This window comes from Panthera leo, chromosome E3 (assembly GCF_018350215.1).
Source record: "Panthera leo isolate Ple1 chromosome E3, P.leo_Ple1_pat1.1, whole genome shotgun sequence".
NCBI lineage: Eukaryota > Metazoa > Chordata > Mammalia > Carnivora > Felidae > Panthera > Panthera leo.
In genome coordinates, this window is record NC_056694.1 from 8923613 (window position 1) to 8941107 (window position 17495).

At 57.1% G+C, this 17495-nt stretch overlaps 1 protein-coding gene across 1 annotated transcript; it reads right to left on the reverse strand.

Moving 5' to 3' along the window:
• Positions 1 to 1061: 1061 nt before the first annotated feature.
• UPK3BL2 (uroplakin 3B like 2) lies at positions 1062 to 5775 on the reverse strand. The gene is made up of 6 exons (XM_042921821.1): positions 5391 to 5775; positions 3663 to 3815; positions 3254 to 3473; positions 2664 to 2740; positions 2280 to 2400; positions 1062 to 1412 (listed from the first exon to the last, which is right to left on the reverse strand). The coding sequence occupies exons 1-6, from the start codon at positions 5656 to 5658 to the stop codon at positions 1304 to 1306; spliced, it is 948 nt and encodes a 315-aa protein (XP_042777755.1). The 5' UTR covers positions 5659 to 5775; the 3' UTR covers positions 1062 to 1303.
• Between the last annotated feature and the right edge of the window lie 11720 nt (positions 5776 to 17495).

Consider the following 17495-nt stretch of genomic DNA (forward strand, 5'->3'; position numbering starts at 1 on the left):
CAGAGAGGGTAAGGGACGTGTCCAGGGTCACCCAGGCCCAGGGTTGGGGCTCATGGCTGCTCTGAAAAGGCTCTGGAGAGGTCAAGGCTGACCTAGGCAGGAGGCGGAAGCCTGTTTACCCCCCTCCCCACCCTCACCCCTCCCAGCCTGGAACGGGATGTGTCTGCACTGGCTATTAAACCAGGGCCATTTGCCCCTCCCAGAGACAGGCACCTGGGAACCCAGCCAGCGCCCTCCTTCCCTGCCCCCTGCCCCAAGGGGATGTGGCAAGGGCCGCCCCTCGCCTCCCTGCCATCCCTCACCCCATCCTCAAGCCACCCAAACCTGCCGGCCCACCAGCCCCTAGTTGCTTCCAGGCCTTTGCATAGGCTGCTGCCTCGACCTGTGCCCCCTTCCCGTGTCACCTGGCACAGCACTGCTCCTTTGCCAAGGACACCCCTGCCCAGCAAGCCTCTTCTGAAGCCTCATCTGGATCTGGCACCTGCATCCCCTCTAGTCCTCGAAGTGCTGGTGTCCCTCTACTCCCCCCACTTCCCTTCCCGCTCCCCCTCCCCCAGCACGGGGCAACTTGAGGGCAGAACCCTGCTCGGGTCATCTCCCGCCCGGCCCGGAGTGGGGCTGATGACGACAAATGCTGGGCGCCCTGGCTTAGGTTTGGGGCCAGAGTCAGCTCTGGGCTGAGCCCAGGCTTCCCTAGGAGCCCCAGGGCCACATGCACTTGCTTCCCCCCATGCCCAGAGTGAGCACAGGGCTGGGTGTGAGGCTTAGAGGCCCTGAGCCCTCCAGCCGGGAGGCCAGGTCAGCTGGAGAGGGGGCCACCGGGAGGACACTGGGGGCTGGGACAGCCAGGGCCAGACATGCAGGGCAGGGTGAACACATCCATCTCATTGGTGGAGAGGAACCTGGGCCCAGTGAGGCCAGTGTAATCACCCTCGTTTTCCAGAAAGGGACATAGAGGCCAGACGAGAGGCTTACCGGGACCCAGATGGCTCAGCTGGCCTGGGACCCTGGGCCTCACCTCCAGTGCGACATCTTCCTAAGAGCCCCCACTCCCACCCTGCTCAGGAGAGCTGGGGACAGGGGTCCAGGGAGACTCCCCAGGTGAACAACAACACAGATGTGCAGGGCTGCTGGGGACATTTATTTCTGACAGGGACAGGCCTAATTTTGGGCTAAGGACACTCTCCCCTCACCCTCACTTGGAAACACTCTCTCCCAGGGCTCCAGAAGCTTCCGGGCATGCTCCCAGCCCGGGATCTGCAGCCTGGACCAGGGAGGAGGCCGAGGGGCAGGTGCGGACCCCTCAGGAGGCCCCCACGGCTGGGGGGCCAGTCACGTGGTGGGTGTTGTATCTTCTCACGCAAGTCGACTGCTCTGGGCCCGAAATGGGAGCGCTCCTGCAGGTGTCGTGACTTCGGGGAGGGGAGAGAAGATGAGCATAGGGCCTGATCCAAGTACCACAGCTACTGCCCATGGCTTGGAGCTCGAGGCATAGGAGCATTGGGGAAACTGAGGCTCCACTGGCCGGGCTGGATTAACCTAAGGGAACCGGGCTATTCCTCTAAACTTCACAAATCCAGCTGTGCCCTCCCAGCCCCTACACTCTCCTCTACTCCCCTCACCCCAGGGTCTGCCCTGTCTCCCCTCATCGAGAGCCGCCACTGGCTCCCTCTGGCCTTCAGGACACAGCCCTTTTCCTCAGCTGGGAGTCATGACCCCCGCCCCCCACCCCTTGCTTGGCTGCCAGAAACCCTCCTGCCCCAGACCCTCCCCCCTCCCTCCTAGAACTGCTCCCCCCTTCCCCAAATCCCACCCAGAGACCAGGTTTCCCCTTTTCTCTAGGAAGCCCCGTGGGCACCCCTGTCCACCAGGCCCCAGCATGCGAGTTCTGAATGAAGTTTTGAGGCAAAGCTCAGCGCTTCAACTGAAAGCAATTCTCCGCCTCGGTGTCTCCCATCTGGAGTGTCTGCGGTGAGCCCCCTACTCGCAATTCCAGCTGTTGCCGCCAGGGGGCGAGGGGTGCCGCTCAGAGAGCGAGGACACGCCCAGGCCACCACCGTCCCGCACCGGCAATTGGTCGGCGGAAAGGGACAAAGGAGGGAGGGGTTCATGCATATACACACACACACACACACACACACACACACGCACGCACACGCACACGCACACGAACACACACAAGCCCTACTGGCTTCTGGGTAGAGAGGACGAGGAGGATAAGAGGTGGTCTGGGTCAGAGACCCCAGCCTTCCCAGGGGGCCCAGACCCTGGCCACTTACCAGGTGTAGATAAGCAGAGCAAGGAGGGCAGTGAAAAGGACAGCCAGCAAGACCGACAAAATGGCAATGATGACCACGGTGCCCGCGCTTTGGGGTCCTGGGACAGCCTGTAGTGCCTTGGCTGAGAGGTGTGAGGGGGTCCCCCAGGCAGGTGGGGGGTTGGGGGGGAGGGAAGAGAGTTCTGACCCAGAAGGGGGACTCGGAACAGCCTCCAGACCAACCATCCCTGCTCCAGCTGGGGGAGGGGCACCTGCAGACAGCAGGATGGTAATGGTGGCTCTGATGGGGGGCTGGTCCATTCTCCCCAGCCCAGCCCGACCTCAGGAGTCCCCCAGGCCCCAGGCCCCCAGCCCCAGTGTTTGACCTGCTCGTTTGGCCCCGTACCTTGCTGCAGGCGGGTCTCGCTGGACCATTCTGTCTCAGCCACAGGTCCCCTGTCACTCATCACCAGGAACTTCACTCTGAGAAGGAGACCCAGGATTGGGGGTGGGGGTCCCCGGAACCTGAAACCCTCTGGCCCCGGCACCTGTCTGACCTCTTGACTCCCAGGTACTGGGAGGTTGGGGAAGTGGGGACTGGGCCTGAAAGCCAGCCTTAGAACCCACCAGAAGGGGTTCCAGTTCCAGCTGTGTAGCCTTGGGCGCATCCCTCACCCTCTCTGGGCCTCAACATCCTCACTTAGGAAATGTGTGTGGGATGCACTAGCTCCCCAGCACCCCACATCAGTGAATCAAGCCCTGAGTGAGGGGAGACAGGGCTGGGGACAGTTTGTGGATGGGAAAACACCCGCAGGGGCGAGATGGCCCATGGGGGGAGGGGCTCAAGTGGGGGGGCCCTCTGCCCAAGAAAGAAGGGAGAATTCACCAAGGTGTCCCTGGTCCCTGCCCCCTGACCACCCCCACCCCCGAGCAGAAACCCAGGCACTCAGCTCGGAGCTGACCCAGGCTCAGGTTTGGGCACAGGCAGGTGCTCACCGATAGGGACCGGGGCCCGGCAGGGGGTGGTTACAGCCTCTCGTCTTAGGGGAGCAGCGGGTATCATTGCCAACGCGTAGGACCCGGAGCTGGTTGCCAGGCTGGTTGCCCGGGTAGAGCAACCGGTTGGCCATCAGCGTGAGATAGTAGCCCCTCTGGCTGAAGTCAGCCGGGACTGGGATGTCCTCCACCCTCTGTGGGGCAGCGAAGTTCTGGGTGGCTGAGGGTAGCCGCAGGTCAGATGGTGGGGGCCGCGAGGGCAGGGCCCCACCCCATCCCACCTGGCCAGGCAGCCCTCACGCCTCATCCCCTGCAGACCAGCCTCCCCTCCCCCCACAGCCGCTGCTCCGCCCAGGCCTCCTGCCCATTTCACAGAGGGAACACCCAGGCCTGCCCCTGCAGCACCCACCGTTGCTGTGGGCCACCACCAGCCAGATGGTGTCCAAGTCGGAGATGTTGAGGCGACTGAACTGGCCCCTTGGCTGCTCCAGCGTGAAGGTAGACTGGGTGAGTGTCCCTGCCAGGGTGGGGCTGGAGAGCTGGGGCATGTAGCTGATGCGCTCTGGGGCAGGGGGGGGACAGACAGAAGGGCTCAACAGGACAACCAAGCCCCCACAGCCCAGTCTGAAGTGGGAGTCATGGTCCTGGAAGCCCCAGTCTGAAGGGGGAGGCATAGACTTGATCTGGGGACCCCAATCTGAGGGAGGAGTGGAGGCTCTTCCTGGAAGCTCCAGTCAGGCATTAATCAGGAGGGTCTGCCCGTGGGGCATGGGCCGGTGACCAGTCCGGCCCTGCCTCCTGCCTCGCTCGCCTACTAGGGGTAGGAACTGTGGGAGGTCAGGAGGGAGGCCCTGCCCCACCTGAGTCACTGGGGTCTCCGCGGTGGGCAGGGCCTGGGGAAGGCATAGAGACACAGGAGACCCCTTCCCCCACTGCATACACAATTCTGAAGAAGACGTCTTAGGCCTTGTTGGGGCGAGACTCAGATTTAAGGTAGCCTGAGCCTGAGCGCAAACCTTAGACGGGACTCTTGACAGTGACCTTGAGCTCCGGCACTCTCTGGGCCTCAGTTTACCTGCCTCTCAAGTCCCTCCGCTCCACCCAGATGGTCCAGGTTGGTTTGCTTGGGAAGAGGAATGAGTGGTTTGGGGGGCTGGGAGGGGGTGACACGGGAAGGTCCCCAGCAAGACCCCAGGCCCAGACGTGCCCCTCCTGGAGGTGTCCTGGCTGAGAGCACGGGACATCCTCTCTTCCTGGCCCAGGGCTGTGCCACCTGCCAGCCCACCCCAGGCACCTGTCCCTCTGGATCTTGTGCCCTAACCCCCACCCCCACCCTCCTGCTTCAGCCTCACTGGGGAAGGGTGGGGACAGGAAAGGACAAGAACCCTGGGCCCCCATGTCAGAGATGGGGGCGCGATGGACTCAGGACCCAGGACAAGTAATGTGGCCACGTCCAGCCTTGCTGCCCAGAAGGCTCCCGAGGACAGTGCCCCTTCTCTCTGCAGTCCCCAGTCCTGGAGGGCAGCAGAAAGGGGAAGCTGGCTTTCACGCAAGTCTCCAGAGCCCTCTCCCTCTTTTTGTTCAGTTCCCCTCAGCAGGATTCATGTCCATCCCATTCGGCTCCCGAGGTTGAGGACTAGACTCTTCCTTTCTCAGAGCCCCCGCTCCTGTCTCCGAGGCCCAGTGCACACTGCATACAGCAGGTACTTAATGTCCACTTAACGAGGGAGGAATGGAGCAGCCGAGATGGGGCACTGCATCTCTAAGCCCCTCTAGTGTAAGAGCCCACAGTGACCAGTGCCTGCAGCCCCCCGGGAGAGCTTCCTTCCTTCCGGGAGTTGCCCTTGTAGACTTGTTTAAACCCTCCTCAGGGACAGAAGGAGGGGAGGTGGTTGCTGAGAACAGGATGGGAGCTCAGGAGGCATGGGGATGAGAACCCTAAAGAGAGGGAGGAAGCATTGCTCACTCCCTTGTCTTGGGTGTGGGGGCAGGTGTCTGTCTGTGACCCCTTTGGTGGGCCATCTCCCCTGACCCACCCAGGACCCAGTCCCCAGACTTGGGGCTTGGGAAGCAGCCGGGGAGGTGGGGTCTGTCCTCCTGAAGCCGGAGGCACGGTGCCCCGTCCCCCTTCACTCACCCAGGCCTGTCCCCTGCTGGAGGCAGGTCAACAGCAGCCACAGTGGCACCGGCAGCCGATACTGTCCCCCACCGAGCCCCATGGCCAGGCCAAGTGTCTGACCGTCCGTCTGTCTGCAGCGTCCCAGAGCTTCCGCTGTGCTGTCTGCCGGGGGACTGGAGAGCTTGCCTCCGGTACCTCCTGAAGCTCCTCCCAGGTGCCCCCTCTTCCCAAACAACTGGTCGGACAGGTTTGGGGGCAGAATCCACTGGCCCCACGGATTTGGCATCCCAGGGAGGGGTCTGAAGAGAACAATCAGGCACCGCTGCCTGGACAAGCCCGTGGATGCTCCCACCCCCCACTCCAGGAGGCCCTGGCCGGGGAGGGGCCAAGGAAGGCGGTGGTAGCTCCGGGGTCCCCAGGGCCCCAGTGACAGTCCTGCCTACCTGGCACCTGGGGCCCCCCACGGTCACCCTGTGCTGAAGGGAGTTACCCTCATTTTCTAGTCGGAAGGAGCATGGAGACGAAGGGGCTTGTCCAAGATCACCGGCCGGGTGGGGCAGAGCCTGGATTAGCCGGTCACACCCAAAGGCAAGTTTAGGGCACTCCCTGCTGTCCCCCTGCAGCCTGGGCCCTGGAGGGGGGAGCTCCCCGACATCGCCCTGCCTCCTCTCCTTATCCAGCTGCATCTGGCCGGAGCCACCCTCCTAAAACTCAGACTCCTTCGGGGAGTACTTAAAAAAACAACTTTTAAAAAAATTATAAATATTCTCTAGTTATTATGATGCATTTACATGCTATTTGATTGCCAGCCCACGTACACTATTTCCCCCCCCCCAAAAGGACTTAAACTGTTCCAACTGTTTATGACAGTGACCTCCAAAAGGGGTAAATACTCCTGCCAACTATGTAACTGCCTGGTAGGCTTTTCGTGACCAACTCTTTACCGGGACATGTTGGCAGAGAGTTTCAGATTTTTCAAGATTGGAAATCACTGTATTTCCTTCATGATTGACTCGGCCCCAAGGGAACTGGGGGCCGAAGCCAGAACAAAAGCTCAGGGAAATCACCGGATTCTACTCCTGAAACCATTAGTGCCCTGTACGCTAACTAACTTGGATGCGAATTTAAAAGTAAGTAAGTAAATAAATAAATGGGGGGGAAAAAACCCAAAAATAAAATTAAAAAAAAAAAAAGCTCAGGGAAGGGAAATGAGAATGAGGTCAGGGGGAGTCTGGGGGTGTGCGTGGGGGGAGCCTCCTCCGGGAGGACCCTGCTACCTTGCAGTACCCAGAAGCCTCCTGTCCTACCTACCTCAGGGGCCAGTACGATTAGACATGTGCTCTGGTCGGGCTTGGTGCCCCCCCAAATGCTCCCCTAGCACCCTCGCCCCCTGGCACGCGTCTCCATTTTCCAATCACTGTAATGTCATGCGCTGTCACCTCAAGGGCATCCCTGCACACACCTGTGCCCTGCTCCTGCTGACAGCTCCGTGGAGGCGGGCACTGGCCCTCCCGTACCCGCGGGGTGTGGAGGGGAGAAGGGTGGGGGCCAACCAGAGGGTCTGGGCTTTCTTTAACTCCCCAGCTTTTTTTTTTAAGAGAGAGAGAGCGAGCGGAAGGGAGATAGGCAGAGGGAGAGAGAGAGAACCTTAAGCAGGCTCTACGCCCAGCACAGAATCCGAGGAGGGGATCCATCCCATGACCCTGGGATCGTGACCTGAGCGGAAATTAAGAGTCAGACGCTCAACTGGCTGAGCCCTCCGGGCGCCCCTCCCCAGCTCTTTATTATAGAAATGGTCACACCTTTAGGACAGTTGAAAATATATAGTACAGTGAATGCCCATTCATAGAGCCTCCACCCGGATTCGCAACTGTGAGCATTTGGCTGTATTTGCCCTTCACCTTCTCCCTCCCAGATATACGAGTATATATACGCTATGTTACTCTCTACGTACCTTTACATATTTATTGTGTATATAATATATATACTTATATATAATAAGTTCTCTATTCCTTTTTTTTTTTTTTTGAGAGAAAGAGAGAGAGAGTGTGCAAGTATGAGCAGGGGAGGGGCAGAGGGAGAGAGAATCTCAAGCAGGCTCCATGTTCTGTGCAAGAGCCCAATGTGGGGCTCGAGCCCATGACTCCGGGATCATGACCTGAGCCGAAATCAAGAGCCAGATGCTTAACTGACTGAGCCACCCAGATGCCCCTTCTCTCTCTCTCTCTCTTTTTGTTTTTTATGCAGCTCTATGCTCATGGGGCTTGAACTCATGACCCTGAGATCAGGACTTGCACGTTCCCACCCAGTGAGTCAGTTAAGTGCCCCAACATGTTTTCATATATTACGTATTTTTATACAATACATATTAATAAATATATGTATTTACTTTTTTTCTCCTCTACCTTTGAAAGGCGTTGAGAGTGAACATCACAACAGGTGGAGAGCTCGCTTCTTTCTGAAGACACGTTCCTGCTCATCGACTCATCTCCTCAGCTCCTCTAGAAGTGAGTAGGGCAGGCATTATGACTAATCTCATTACACAGACGAGAAAACAGAGCCCAACCTTCCTGCAGTGGCCTCTCGAGCTGGAGATCAGCCGCAGGTTGGTCATACTCAGGACTCTCTCCCTGTGGATCTGTGTGGCATTGGGGGCCGGCGGGAACACTGATGTTTCCCGTCTCAGTTCGTGGCCCACGCTGATTACTGCTCTGCACAAGGCCCTGAGTTTACTTTTGTATTTTCCCTCTTTGTGCCTGCGTCCCTCTGTCTCCTGCCCCCATCCCCAGGACCCCCACTGTCCTCGGTTTGCTGTGTGTCCAGGATCACTTACCTGTGTCTGCCGTGAGATATACTGTGGTCCGGTACCCGGCATGAGGCCCCTAAAGGGGTATCTTTGTTCCCTCAAAGTGCTCCACAGTAGTAAAGACAAAAATAGTGTTTTTGTTTTTCATAACAAGCCCTTTCTTTAAAAAAATAATTTATTTTACTTATTTTGACAGAGAGAAAGAGAGAGAGCACAGCAGGGGCAGAGGGAGAGGGAGAGAGAGAATCCCAAGTAGGCTCTGCACTGTCAGCACAGAGCCCGATGTGAGGTTCGAACTCATGAACTGTGAGATCATGACCTAAACCGAAATCAAGAGTAGGACGCTTAACCCGCTGAGCTACCCAGGCACCCCAATAACAAGCCCCTTTCCACCTGAGTTTATGTTAATGAGGTGACATTTGGAAGGCCCCTAGATAACCCCAGGATGGGCACTGGTGGCCAAGGACACCAGCACGAAGAGAGGATTGGAATTTTCTGCCCCATCCCCCCTACTTCCCCCTACTTGATTGGCCAGTGGCTTAATCAATTATTCCTACATCAAGCCTCCATAAAAACTCCAAAACTGAAAAATACTGAAAAAAAATCAGTCCTTTCCCTTTGTTGTCATATACCACAGACATAGGCAATTCTCAGTGTCCCCTCTCAGCTTGACCCAGGACAAGCTCCCATAATGTACCAGCGGTATCCACACCCACAGCCCACTTGGGGTGCCGTTGGCTTAGTTTGTCCTGCCAAGGACAAGGTACGAGGGCTCCTCCCCAGACTCACCGGCCTCCAGGGGTTCTCCCCAGTCCTGCAAGATTCATCGTGGGGCTGCTGCAGGTGACAGGCTCAGCCAGGCTGGGGGATGCTCTCTGATGTTGGTCGGTGAGCTGATGGCCGGCCCCCACTTGGGCACAACTGGATATCACCAGGGGAAGCAGCTCCCAGCCGTGTGTCACTATGTGGCAGAAATGATGATAGTGACAAGGAGGACTGGGGCAGATCCAAGGCCAGAGACACCACCTCCACCCACTGCCATTTTTCTAGCCTGGGTCAGCCCCGGGACTTTGGCACAAGCTCAACGAGGGAGGGAAAGCCACACAAAGTGATCACTATGGGACCCACAGCCCCAGAGAGTGGACACCAGGAAGCAGAGTTAATATGATTCAGAAAACAAAGAAGTCTGATGCATCCTATATCTCAAAGGTTACAGAGACATTCATGCCTGATTCGTGTGTGTGTATGTGTGTGTGTGTGTGTGTGTGTGTGTGTGTGTTCAGGTCAGCTCCTGGACTTCCTGATTCATTTCTTGGAGCAATCTTCTTTTTATTATTATTATTTTTTTTATTAAATTAAAAAAATGTTTATTTATTGAGACAGAGAGACATTGCGTGAGCGTGGCAGGGGTTGAGAGAGGAAGACACAGAATCTGAAGTAGATTCTAGGCTCTGAACTGTCAGCACAGAGCCTGATGCAAGGCTTGAACTCGTGAACCGCGAGATCACGACCTGAGCTGAAGTCGGACACTTAACTGAGCCACCCAGGCGCCCCTCTTGGACCAATCTTCTATTTGGGCATCAGTATCAGGCCATTTTAGTCTTCGTAACTTTGCCCTACGTTCTACTCGACCACAGTACTAACTGACTATATCGTTATTTGACGAATGCTTCTTCTCTTCGTTAACAGTGAGTCCTGGAGTGCAGTGATTGGGTCTGTTTGGTTCCCCCACTATGTCCCCATTGCTGAGCCCAGGGTCCAGCACAATACCTGTGCTCAGTAATTATTTTGACTGCTAATATGGCCACCTCCCTGCTGGGTGGCCAGCGGTTACCATCTTGTTTTACAGCATCAGTCTGACAGCTAGAATGTTGTGGCTTCTGGGTAGAGGCCAGCTTCTCTGTTGGATCCCCTCTTCCTGGTCCAGATGTCCCCAGCTCCGGTGAGTCCCTGTGTGAAGGGAAGGGGCCCACGATGCCCAGAGGGACTGGGTGGGGCCCATGCCAAGCCCCAGGGAACAGTCTATTCCCAAGGACCTACCTTGCCTTGTACCTTTGGGGTGACTCATGTGATGAGGTGTGGCTTCCACCCGCCCCCAAACACAGGGCCACCAGAGAAATGCTTCCAAAGGCCCACTCAGCCCCATGTCCCCAGACAGGGCCCCAGCTCCATGGCAACCATCACAGCCTGTCCCGAGGAGAGGCTCGGGCACCTCCAGGGGCAGCCTGGGACTTTGTGCAGGGAGGGGAAGTACGGGTGACCCAGTCCCTTCCCCCTGCACCAGCTTAGCCTAGGGGCCACTCACCGAATGCTGACAGAGACCCAGCGGTGCTAATCCCAAGGGGGACAGACCCCCACGGTTCATTGAGCCCACCCTGGTCCTTAATCTTTCCACGGCACAGTGATCCAGCCCCTTCCAGTTCTGCTGGTTCATCCCTTGAGACAGGCAGCTCACCACTTCCCTGGTCTAGTGATAGCATGGGGGGGGGGGGTGCCTCCTTTAGGTGAAATCGCACAACTTTGGGGCCAAGAGGCAAGCAAGCCTGGCTCACTCCTGATCCACCGAAGCCTGGGGTAGGTGGACTTACATCTCCCCCCACAGGACACAGGGCTGCTGGAGGTCAGGAAACTAAGGCCTTTTTACTTTCTATGTCCAGTGCAGCTGCCACACTGTTTATTGAAGGGCTAGTGTGTGCCAGGACCCCTGCGGGCACAGGTCGTGGGCAGAAGCTCTAGAGGAGAAGGGTGGATTGGGAAAAGAGTGGGTACTTTATTTTTATTTTATTAAAATATTTTTTTAAAGGTTTATTTTTGAGAGAGACAGAGACAGAGTGTGAGCAGGGGAGGGGCGGAGGGAGAGAGAAACAGAGAGAGGAGAGAGAGAGAGAGAGAGAGAGAGAGAGAGAATCTGAAGCAGGCTCCAGGCTCTGAGCTGTCAGCACTGAGCCCAACGCAGGGCTCAAACTCACAAACCGTGAGATCGTGACCTGAGCCAGAATCAAGAGCCAGACACTCAACTGACTGAGCCACCCAGGCGCTCCAGGGTGGGTAATTTATTCACTGATCCCCCCAGTAGGCCGTCAGAGAGCCCAGCAGCTCTGCCCGCAGAGGACCCCACTTGAAGAGGCACCCGGAGATGTCTGATGAGCTGAGCCCCCTCAGCCCCCAAACCCTCCCGCCCACCCCTCCTCACCCCAGCCCATGGCACCCTCTACCCTGGGGGCTCTCCCACTGCCCCAGCCCCATGGAGTTGGGGCTCAGACAAGGACAGGGTTCCAGTCACAGGGATCGGAGGGCAAAGTTGAGCCTGGAGATTCCATTAAAAACATGCGGTGGAGGGGATTTGGGCCACCTCCACTGGGTGGGGAGGGGAGCAGAGGGACCAGGGCTGGGGACCAGGAGGGAGAGGCCAGGATGACTAATGAGGCATTCCTCTCTGTCCCTCCGGGAGAAAAGTCACGGAGAAGAATGGTTGTCAAGGGCAACACATTCTTTTCCTGTGGGTAACTCTAGCTTGTGTCCTCCACAGGGAGTGGGGTTTGGGGGAAGCCAGGACTGGAGGGTCTGAGCCGAGAAGCTTGGAGGTCTTCGCTCATTTTACAGAGGGAAACTGAGGCCAGGGGAGGAGGGCGGGGTTGCCTGGTGGGACAAACGAGGTATAAAGGAGAATGCCAGGCTCCCGTCTCGCTCCTGGGGCTCTCTGTCAGGAGTCAGGGGTGTCCAGGCTAGGACCGGTGCGGAGGATGGTAGGGGAGGACGAGGACACGGCTGTAGTGGCTTCTGGCTTCTGTATGGGGAGGGAAGGGGAAGGCCACCCAGAGAGCTGGGTCGGGGGTTGTGAGCAGATCCTGGCCTACACCCATCCAAGTCCATTGTGAAGGCCTCGGCCTGCCCAGTGCACCCCCCAAGCCCCGTCCTACTTCGAGCCTCTATGCACAAAAGCCTCCGCTCACCTGTTGGCTGGACGTTAAACGTCTCCCCCTGACCCCTACTCCGTGCGGTCCAGCTCCGTGACTACTCCTGCCCACTCTGCTGTAATGGTGGGTAGATTAGCCCCCTCGGCGGCCACAGCAAAAAGCCACAGATCAGGGTGCTTAAACAAGCATCAACAAAAAACAACAACAACAACAAAAAAAAACAAGCATCATCAGGGTGCCTGGCTGGCTCAGTCGTTAGAACACGCGATTCTTGGGGCTTTGGGTGGCTCAGTTAAGCGTCCGACTTCGGCTCCCGTCATGATCTCGTGGTCTGTGAGTTCGAGCCCCGCGTCGGGCTCTGTGCTGACAGCTCGGAGCCTGGAGCCTGCTTCAGATTCCGTGTCTCCCTCTCTCTCTGCCCCTTCCCTGCTTGCACTCTGTCTCTGTCTCTGTCTCTCTCAAAAATAAATAGACATTAAAAAAGAAAAAAAAAAAGTAACATGTGATTCTTGATCTGGGGGTCGTGATGTCAAGCGGCATAGAGCCGACTTAAAAACAAAAACAAAAACCAAGCATCTATTTTGTCACAGTTCTGGAGGCTGGAAGTCAAGATCAAGTCCACTTGGTTGGTTTCTTCTGAGACCTCTGTCCTTGGCGGGCGGATGGCTGTCCTCTGGTCACGTGGTCTTCCCTCTTCGCTGCATCCCTGGTGACTCCTTGTCCTAATCTTTTATGAAGAGACCAGTCAGACTGGATTGCACCCCACCCTAAAGACCTTACTTGATTACCTCTTTAACTGAATTCCATCTTAGAGACCCCATCTCCGGATACCCTACATTCCGAGGCACTAAGGGTTAGGGCTTCAACATGCGAATTTTGAGAGACACAATTCCGTCCCACCCACAATTCCCCTGTGGGTGGGACACTCTCTAAGGACAGGGACGGGATCTGAGGCCTCTGTAAGGACCGGAGGGTCTCTGGGCCGGGCCGGGCCCCAGATGTGTTGTCCTACCCCGAAGTGGGTGCCCGGCAACGGCCCCCTCTTCCCGCTCCCCTTGGAGGAGCGGGTGGGGGGAGGCAGGCCGCAGAGTGAGGGGTGAGGGCTGTGTCCCTATGCTTCTGTTTCATGGGGACCCCCGCCCAAGAACATGGTGCCTTCCGCCTCAGGCCAGGCAGCTTCCAGGGCTGCTGGGGGCAGGGACAGAGAGGGCTCCAGGGAGCCAGTGGGCTGGGCTGCCGGGGGTCAGCTGCCCAGCCGCGTGGCCAGGAGCTGGCTGTGCCCGGTCTGTGCTCCAAGCCTTCCTATGGACAGCGGGGAGGGACGAGCCCCCAAAGCTTTCTTGTGTCCCCATCCTGGGGAGGGGGGCGGGGTCTCTGGGGCGGTGGCAACGAAAGGTCAAAGTGACAGCTCTTCCTCTGGAATAACAAAAGGTATCTCAGAGAAAAATAGAAAAAGTCATTAACTGAACATCTACACGTCAGACCCCTTGAACCATCGCATCTCCCTGCCCCTCACAGCAGCCCTGGGTGACGAGAATGACTGACCCATTGTACAGACGTGAACACTAAGGCTCGCAGGCGAGGTGTAACAAGTCCAAGGGCTCGACCCTGGAGAGGTCCTTTGCTCTTCCCCACACTGGCCCTGGGGGTCTTCCTAGAAGGTAGACAGTCACAGAGCCCAGCAAAGCTCTGAATTTAGTGAAACTGGGCCCGGCCACCTTCTGGGGGGATAGATGGCTGCCATTCTGACTGTCTAGCTCCTGCCACACCCTTCTTATGGCTGGGACATTGCCTTCCTGCTACGTGCACTCCCAGAGCCAGCACTGGCCACAGGACGTCTTCGTGAGAGTCACACAACAGTGTCCCTTCTCAAGGACGCGGCCCCTCACCCACAGCAGGTACGACACTGCACAGGCCCGCTTCTGCTGGGGGCTTGAGTCTGCGCTCCTACTGTAGCTGCAGGAGAGTGTGACTTGCCAGCCTCCCGTGCAGCCAGGGTGCCCACCAGTCATGCACCCACACCAGACAAAGAAGTGACCGCCATGCCCAGCTTCCAGAGGCAACCAGGCCAGAAGCTCGCATGGTGGGACCCAAGGAATGCAGCTTTGTTCTGCACTGGGATTCCTGATGTGGTCTCCAGCCCTGGCTCTCAGAGCTCTTCTAGAACATTCCTTCCCCACCTGGCTCACCAAAGTTGGTTCCTTGTTCCAGTTGCTTCCTAGTCCCAGTGTTCCACTGTTTGCGGCTGAGAGCACACTGGGGTGGGGGTTCCCGGGCCCTGTGGAGCCTGAGCCCCCCCCGCCGACGGTTTCCTGGGTGTGTGAGAGAGACTCCACTTCTGGGCAGAATGCAGTTCTGTCCGGTTAAAAACGATTAAGAAGTGATTCAGCCAAATGAGAGGAGCAGTGAGTGACAGAACCCATGACAGACAAACGTCAGGGCTCCTGTTTTCCTTTCCCCAAAAATGACACCAGTCACAAAGGACCATGTTTCTAGGAAATGTTCAGGAAGTAGACAAGCGGTTGCCAGGGACAAAGAGAGGCGACTGCCTCAGGGGCACAGGGTGTCTTTTAGGATGATTACAATATTCGGAAGTTGGAAGTACTGATGATGAGTGGACAGGTCTACGAATATGCCAGAATTCAGCAAACTGAACACTGTAAGTAGGTATATCGCATGGTATTTGAATTCTATCTCAATGAAGCTGATTATTTTTTTAAGTTTATTTATTTATTCCGAGAGAGAGAAAGAGAGAGAGAGAGAGCAGGGGAGGGGCAGAGAGGGAATCCCAAGCAGACTCCATGCTGTCAGCACAGAGCCCGACGTGGGGCTCACACTCACAAACTGGGAGATCATGACCTGAGCTGAAATCAAGAATCTGACACTTAACCGACTGAGCCACCCAGGTGCCCCTGAAGGTGATATTTTTTAAAAAAGAACGTGAACATATATTTGCCTTTTATAAGGCAGTCAGTCAACAAATGTTCATTAAGCACCCACGGGGAGTCAGGCACTGTGTTAGCTCCAGGGGCGTCTTGGTGAGCAAATCAGACATGGTCCCTGCCCTCCTGGAGTTCACAGTTTAGTGGGAGAGATGCAAAAGTCACCCTTTTAAATGTCTAACTACAAAATGGAAAACGTGCTGAGAAAGAAGAGGGCTCCAGGAGAGCTGAAGGGTCAGAAAGGGCTTCCCTGCAGAAGCCACACTGGAGCTGATGAATGATCTAGAGGAGCGAGGCGGAGAAGTGTCTTACACTGAGGGGGGAAAGCAAGTGCAAAGGCCCTGTGGCAGCAGGGCTAACCAGGGACCTGTGTGGCCAGAACACAGGGAATAAGGGATGGATCAACGGGCCCTCAAAACTGAGATGGTGAATCTAGACTCTGGTCTTGGAGCAGGAAGTGACTGCAAGTTGGGAGCAAAGGTGAACACCATCAGGTTCACAATCTGGTCCCTCTGGATACTGAGAGGAGGAGGGCTATGGGGGTCAGGAACGCTGCTAGAGGCGGGAGGGGGCTGGCTGGGGATTGCAGGGACAACGGGCAGGAATAGGTGGTTCAGAGGCACAGACGAAGTGAACCCAGGGGGTGCGAGGGAGTGCTCAGTGCCCCCCCCCCTCCCCCCGCCCCACTTGGTTTCCACCTGCTGTCATCCTGATCCTTTCGATTTCTGGTCTGATGAGTCATCTGAGAGTCATCACCCCCACAACTGCTGCTGTTTTTTTCTTTTTAACAATGAACTTGTTTTTTGCCACTGAGCCATTACCTCACACGCCAACGGATTTGGAGGCCTTCCCTCAAATATAGCCCTGGGGAAAAATTTTAAACGCTATTTAATAAAAGATGCACCATCACATGGCTGTCACTACAGGCTCTACTCAAGGCTGTCACGAGCTGGCCCGTGCAGAGCTGGGGTCCGGCTGGTAACCCTCTGGAGCGTGACTCTGGGGCAGAATGCCCCGACGTGCTTCCTCAGGGCCCGTGCTGGCCATGACCAATCCTGCCGCCCTTTCTCCAAGTGGCTTCTGCGACACCCTGGCGTGCTGGTCACCACAGCCCTGGGCCAGAACAGACCCCCAGTCTGGCGGAGTCACAGGGTGGCCTCCCCCTGACCCAGGACAGGCTCGTAAAATATTAACGACTTGTTAACGCTCTTCTGAGCGCACCCATCTGCTAAGATGGTGTCCCCAGAACCCCCTTTTCCAGAAGTCTGCTCTGAAGCAAGCTGGGGGACGGAACCACTTTCAGAACAGAAAGCGCCTCCATTTTCCAGTCACACATGCCACCCCCCCATCAGAAACCCGAGCATGGCCTCTCCTGGGGCATCTCTCTCATCTACGAAGTCCCAGTTCCTTGGATCACCTCCTGAATATTCTGGAATCCACCTCCTCCTCTCCAACTTCCTTTGTCTGCCCTGGTTCAGGCCCGGTTCCATTTGCCTGGAAGACCAGGCCAGTCCCCCTTGCTCTGGCCTCCTCCTGGCTCGGTCTCCTAGTCCCTGCTGCCAGCCCCCCGGGGCACCATTTGTGCCACCGAGGGGGAGACTATTCACACCTGGTCTCCCTGACTCTCTCGCTCTCTCTTCCTCCCTCCCTCCCCTCCTACTTGACTCACTTCCTTGTGCCCCTAAAGACTCCTCTCAGAAGTCACCCTTGGGAAGCCCCCTTGACCTCAGGTGGGGTCACCCCCCCCCCCCACTCCCACGGCCACGCTTCACCTACTGTGCTGTAGTGTCTGTTTTGGGCCCGTCTTCACAGTCAAGCCCCACATGGTCGGATGGGGCAAGCACAGCTCCTCACAGGGCTCCGGGGTGCCCTGCACGCACAGGGGACATCGCTGGGGCTGTGCCTGGAATCAGCACAGGTTCCGGCACTAAGAATAAGACACAAGAGGGCCCTGGGACACACAGGAGCTCGGGGCAATTCCTGCTGCTGCCTGATCTTCCGGCCCTGAGCTGGTTCGTTCATGTTTTCACTCAGCCAACACCAGTGGAACCCTTTTCCTCCTCGCCATACCCGAGCTGGGTGTCTGGGCCCAGAGGGCCTCTCCATCTGGCGCTGGAGCCAGGCCTGGACAGGACAGCGCGAGACAGGCGCTGTTGGACACAGCTGGTGAGGGTGGGAGGCACTTGGAACGCTTAGAGGCCAAGAGGGACCTAGGTTCCACAGCAGCAGCATTTCAAAAGCGGCTGCCCAAAGCGGCTGGCTCCCATGGCCAGATGTCACCCAGGACACCGGAGCCTGAGCTCCTGACTGCATTTGAATCGGCTTCTGCCTGCACCTGGAGGTATTGCGGCCGAAGGGGCTGCAAGTAGGATGGAGGATAAACCACTAGGGACCAGGGCTTCATGGGTTTTGAAAGCAAAACCTCCCTGAAGTGTTTGCCTGGGAGACAGTACTGCTA

Excerpts from the sequence above, each read along its gene's own strand:
- UPK3BL2 (XM_042921821.1), bottom strand. The coding sequence starts at position 5,658 with ATGCCAAATCCGTGGGGCCAGTGGATTCTGCCCCCAAACCTGTCCGAC. Across the intron at positions 3,474-3,662 it reads GGTGGTGGCCCACAGCAACG|CCACCCAGAACTTCGCTGCC; the intron begins GTGGGTGCTGCA and ends GGCTACCCTCAG. Across the intron at positions 2,401-2,663 it reads CGAGACCCGCCTGCAGCAAG|CCAAGGCACTACAGGCTGTC; the intron begins GTACGGGGCCAA and ends CACACCTCTCAG.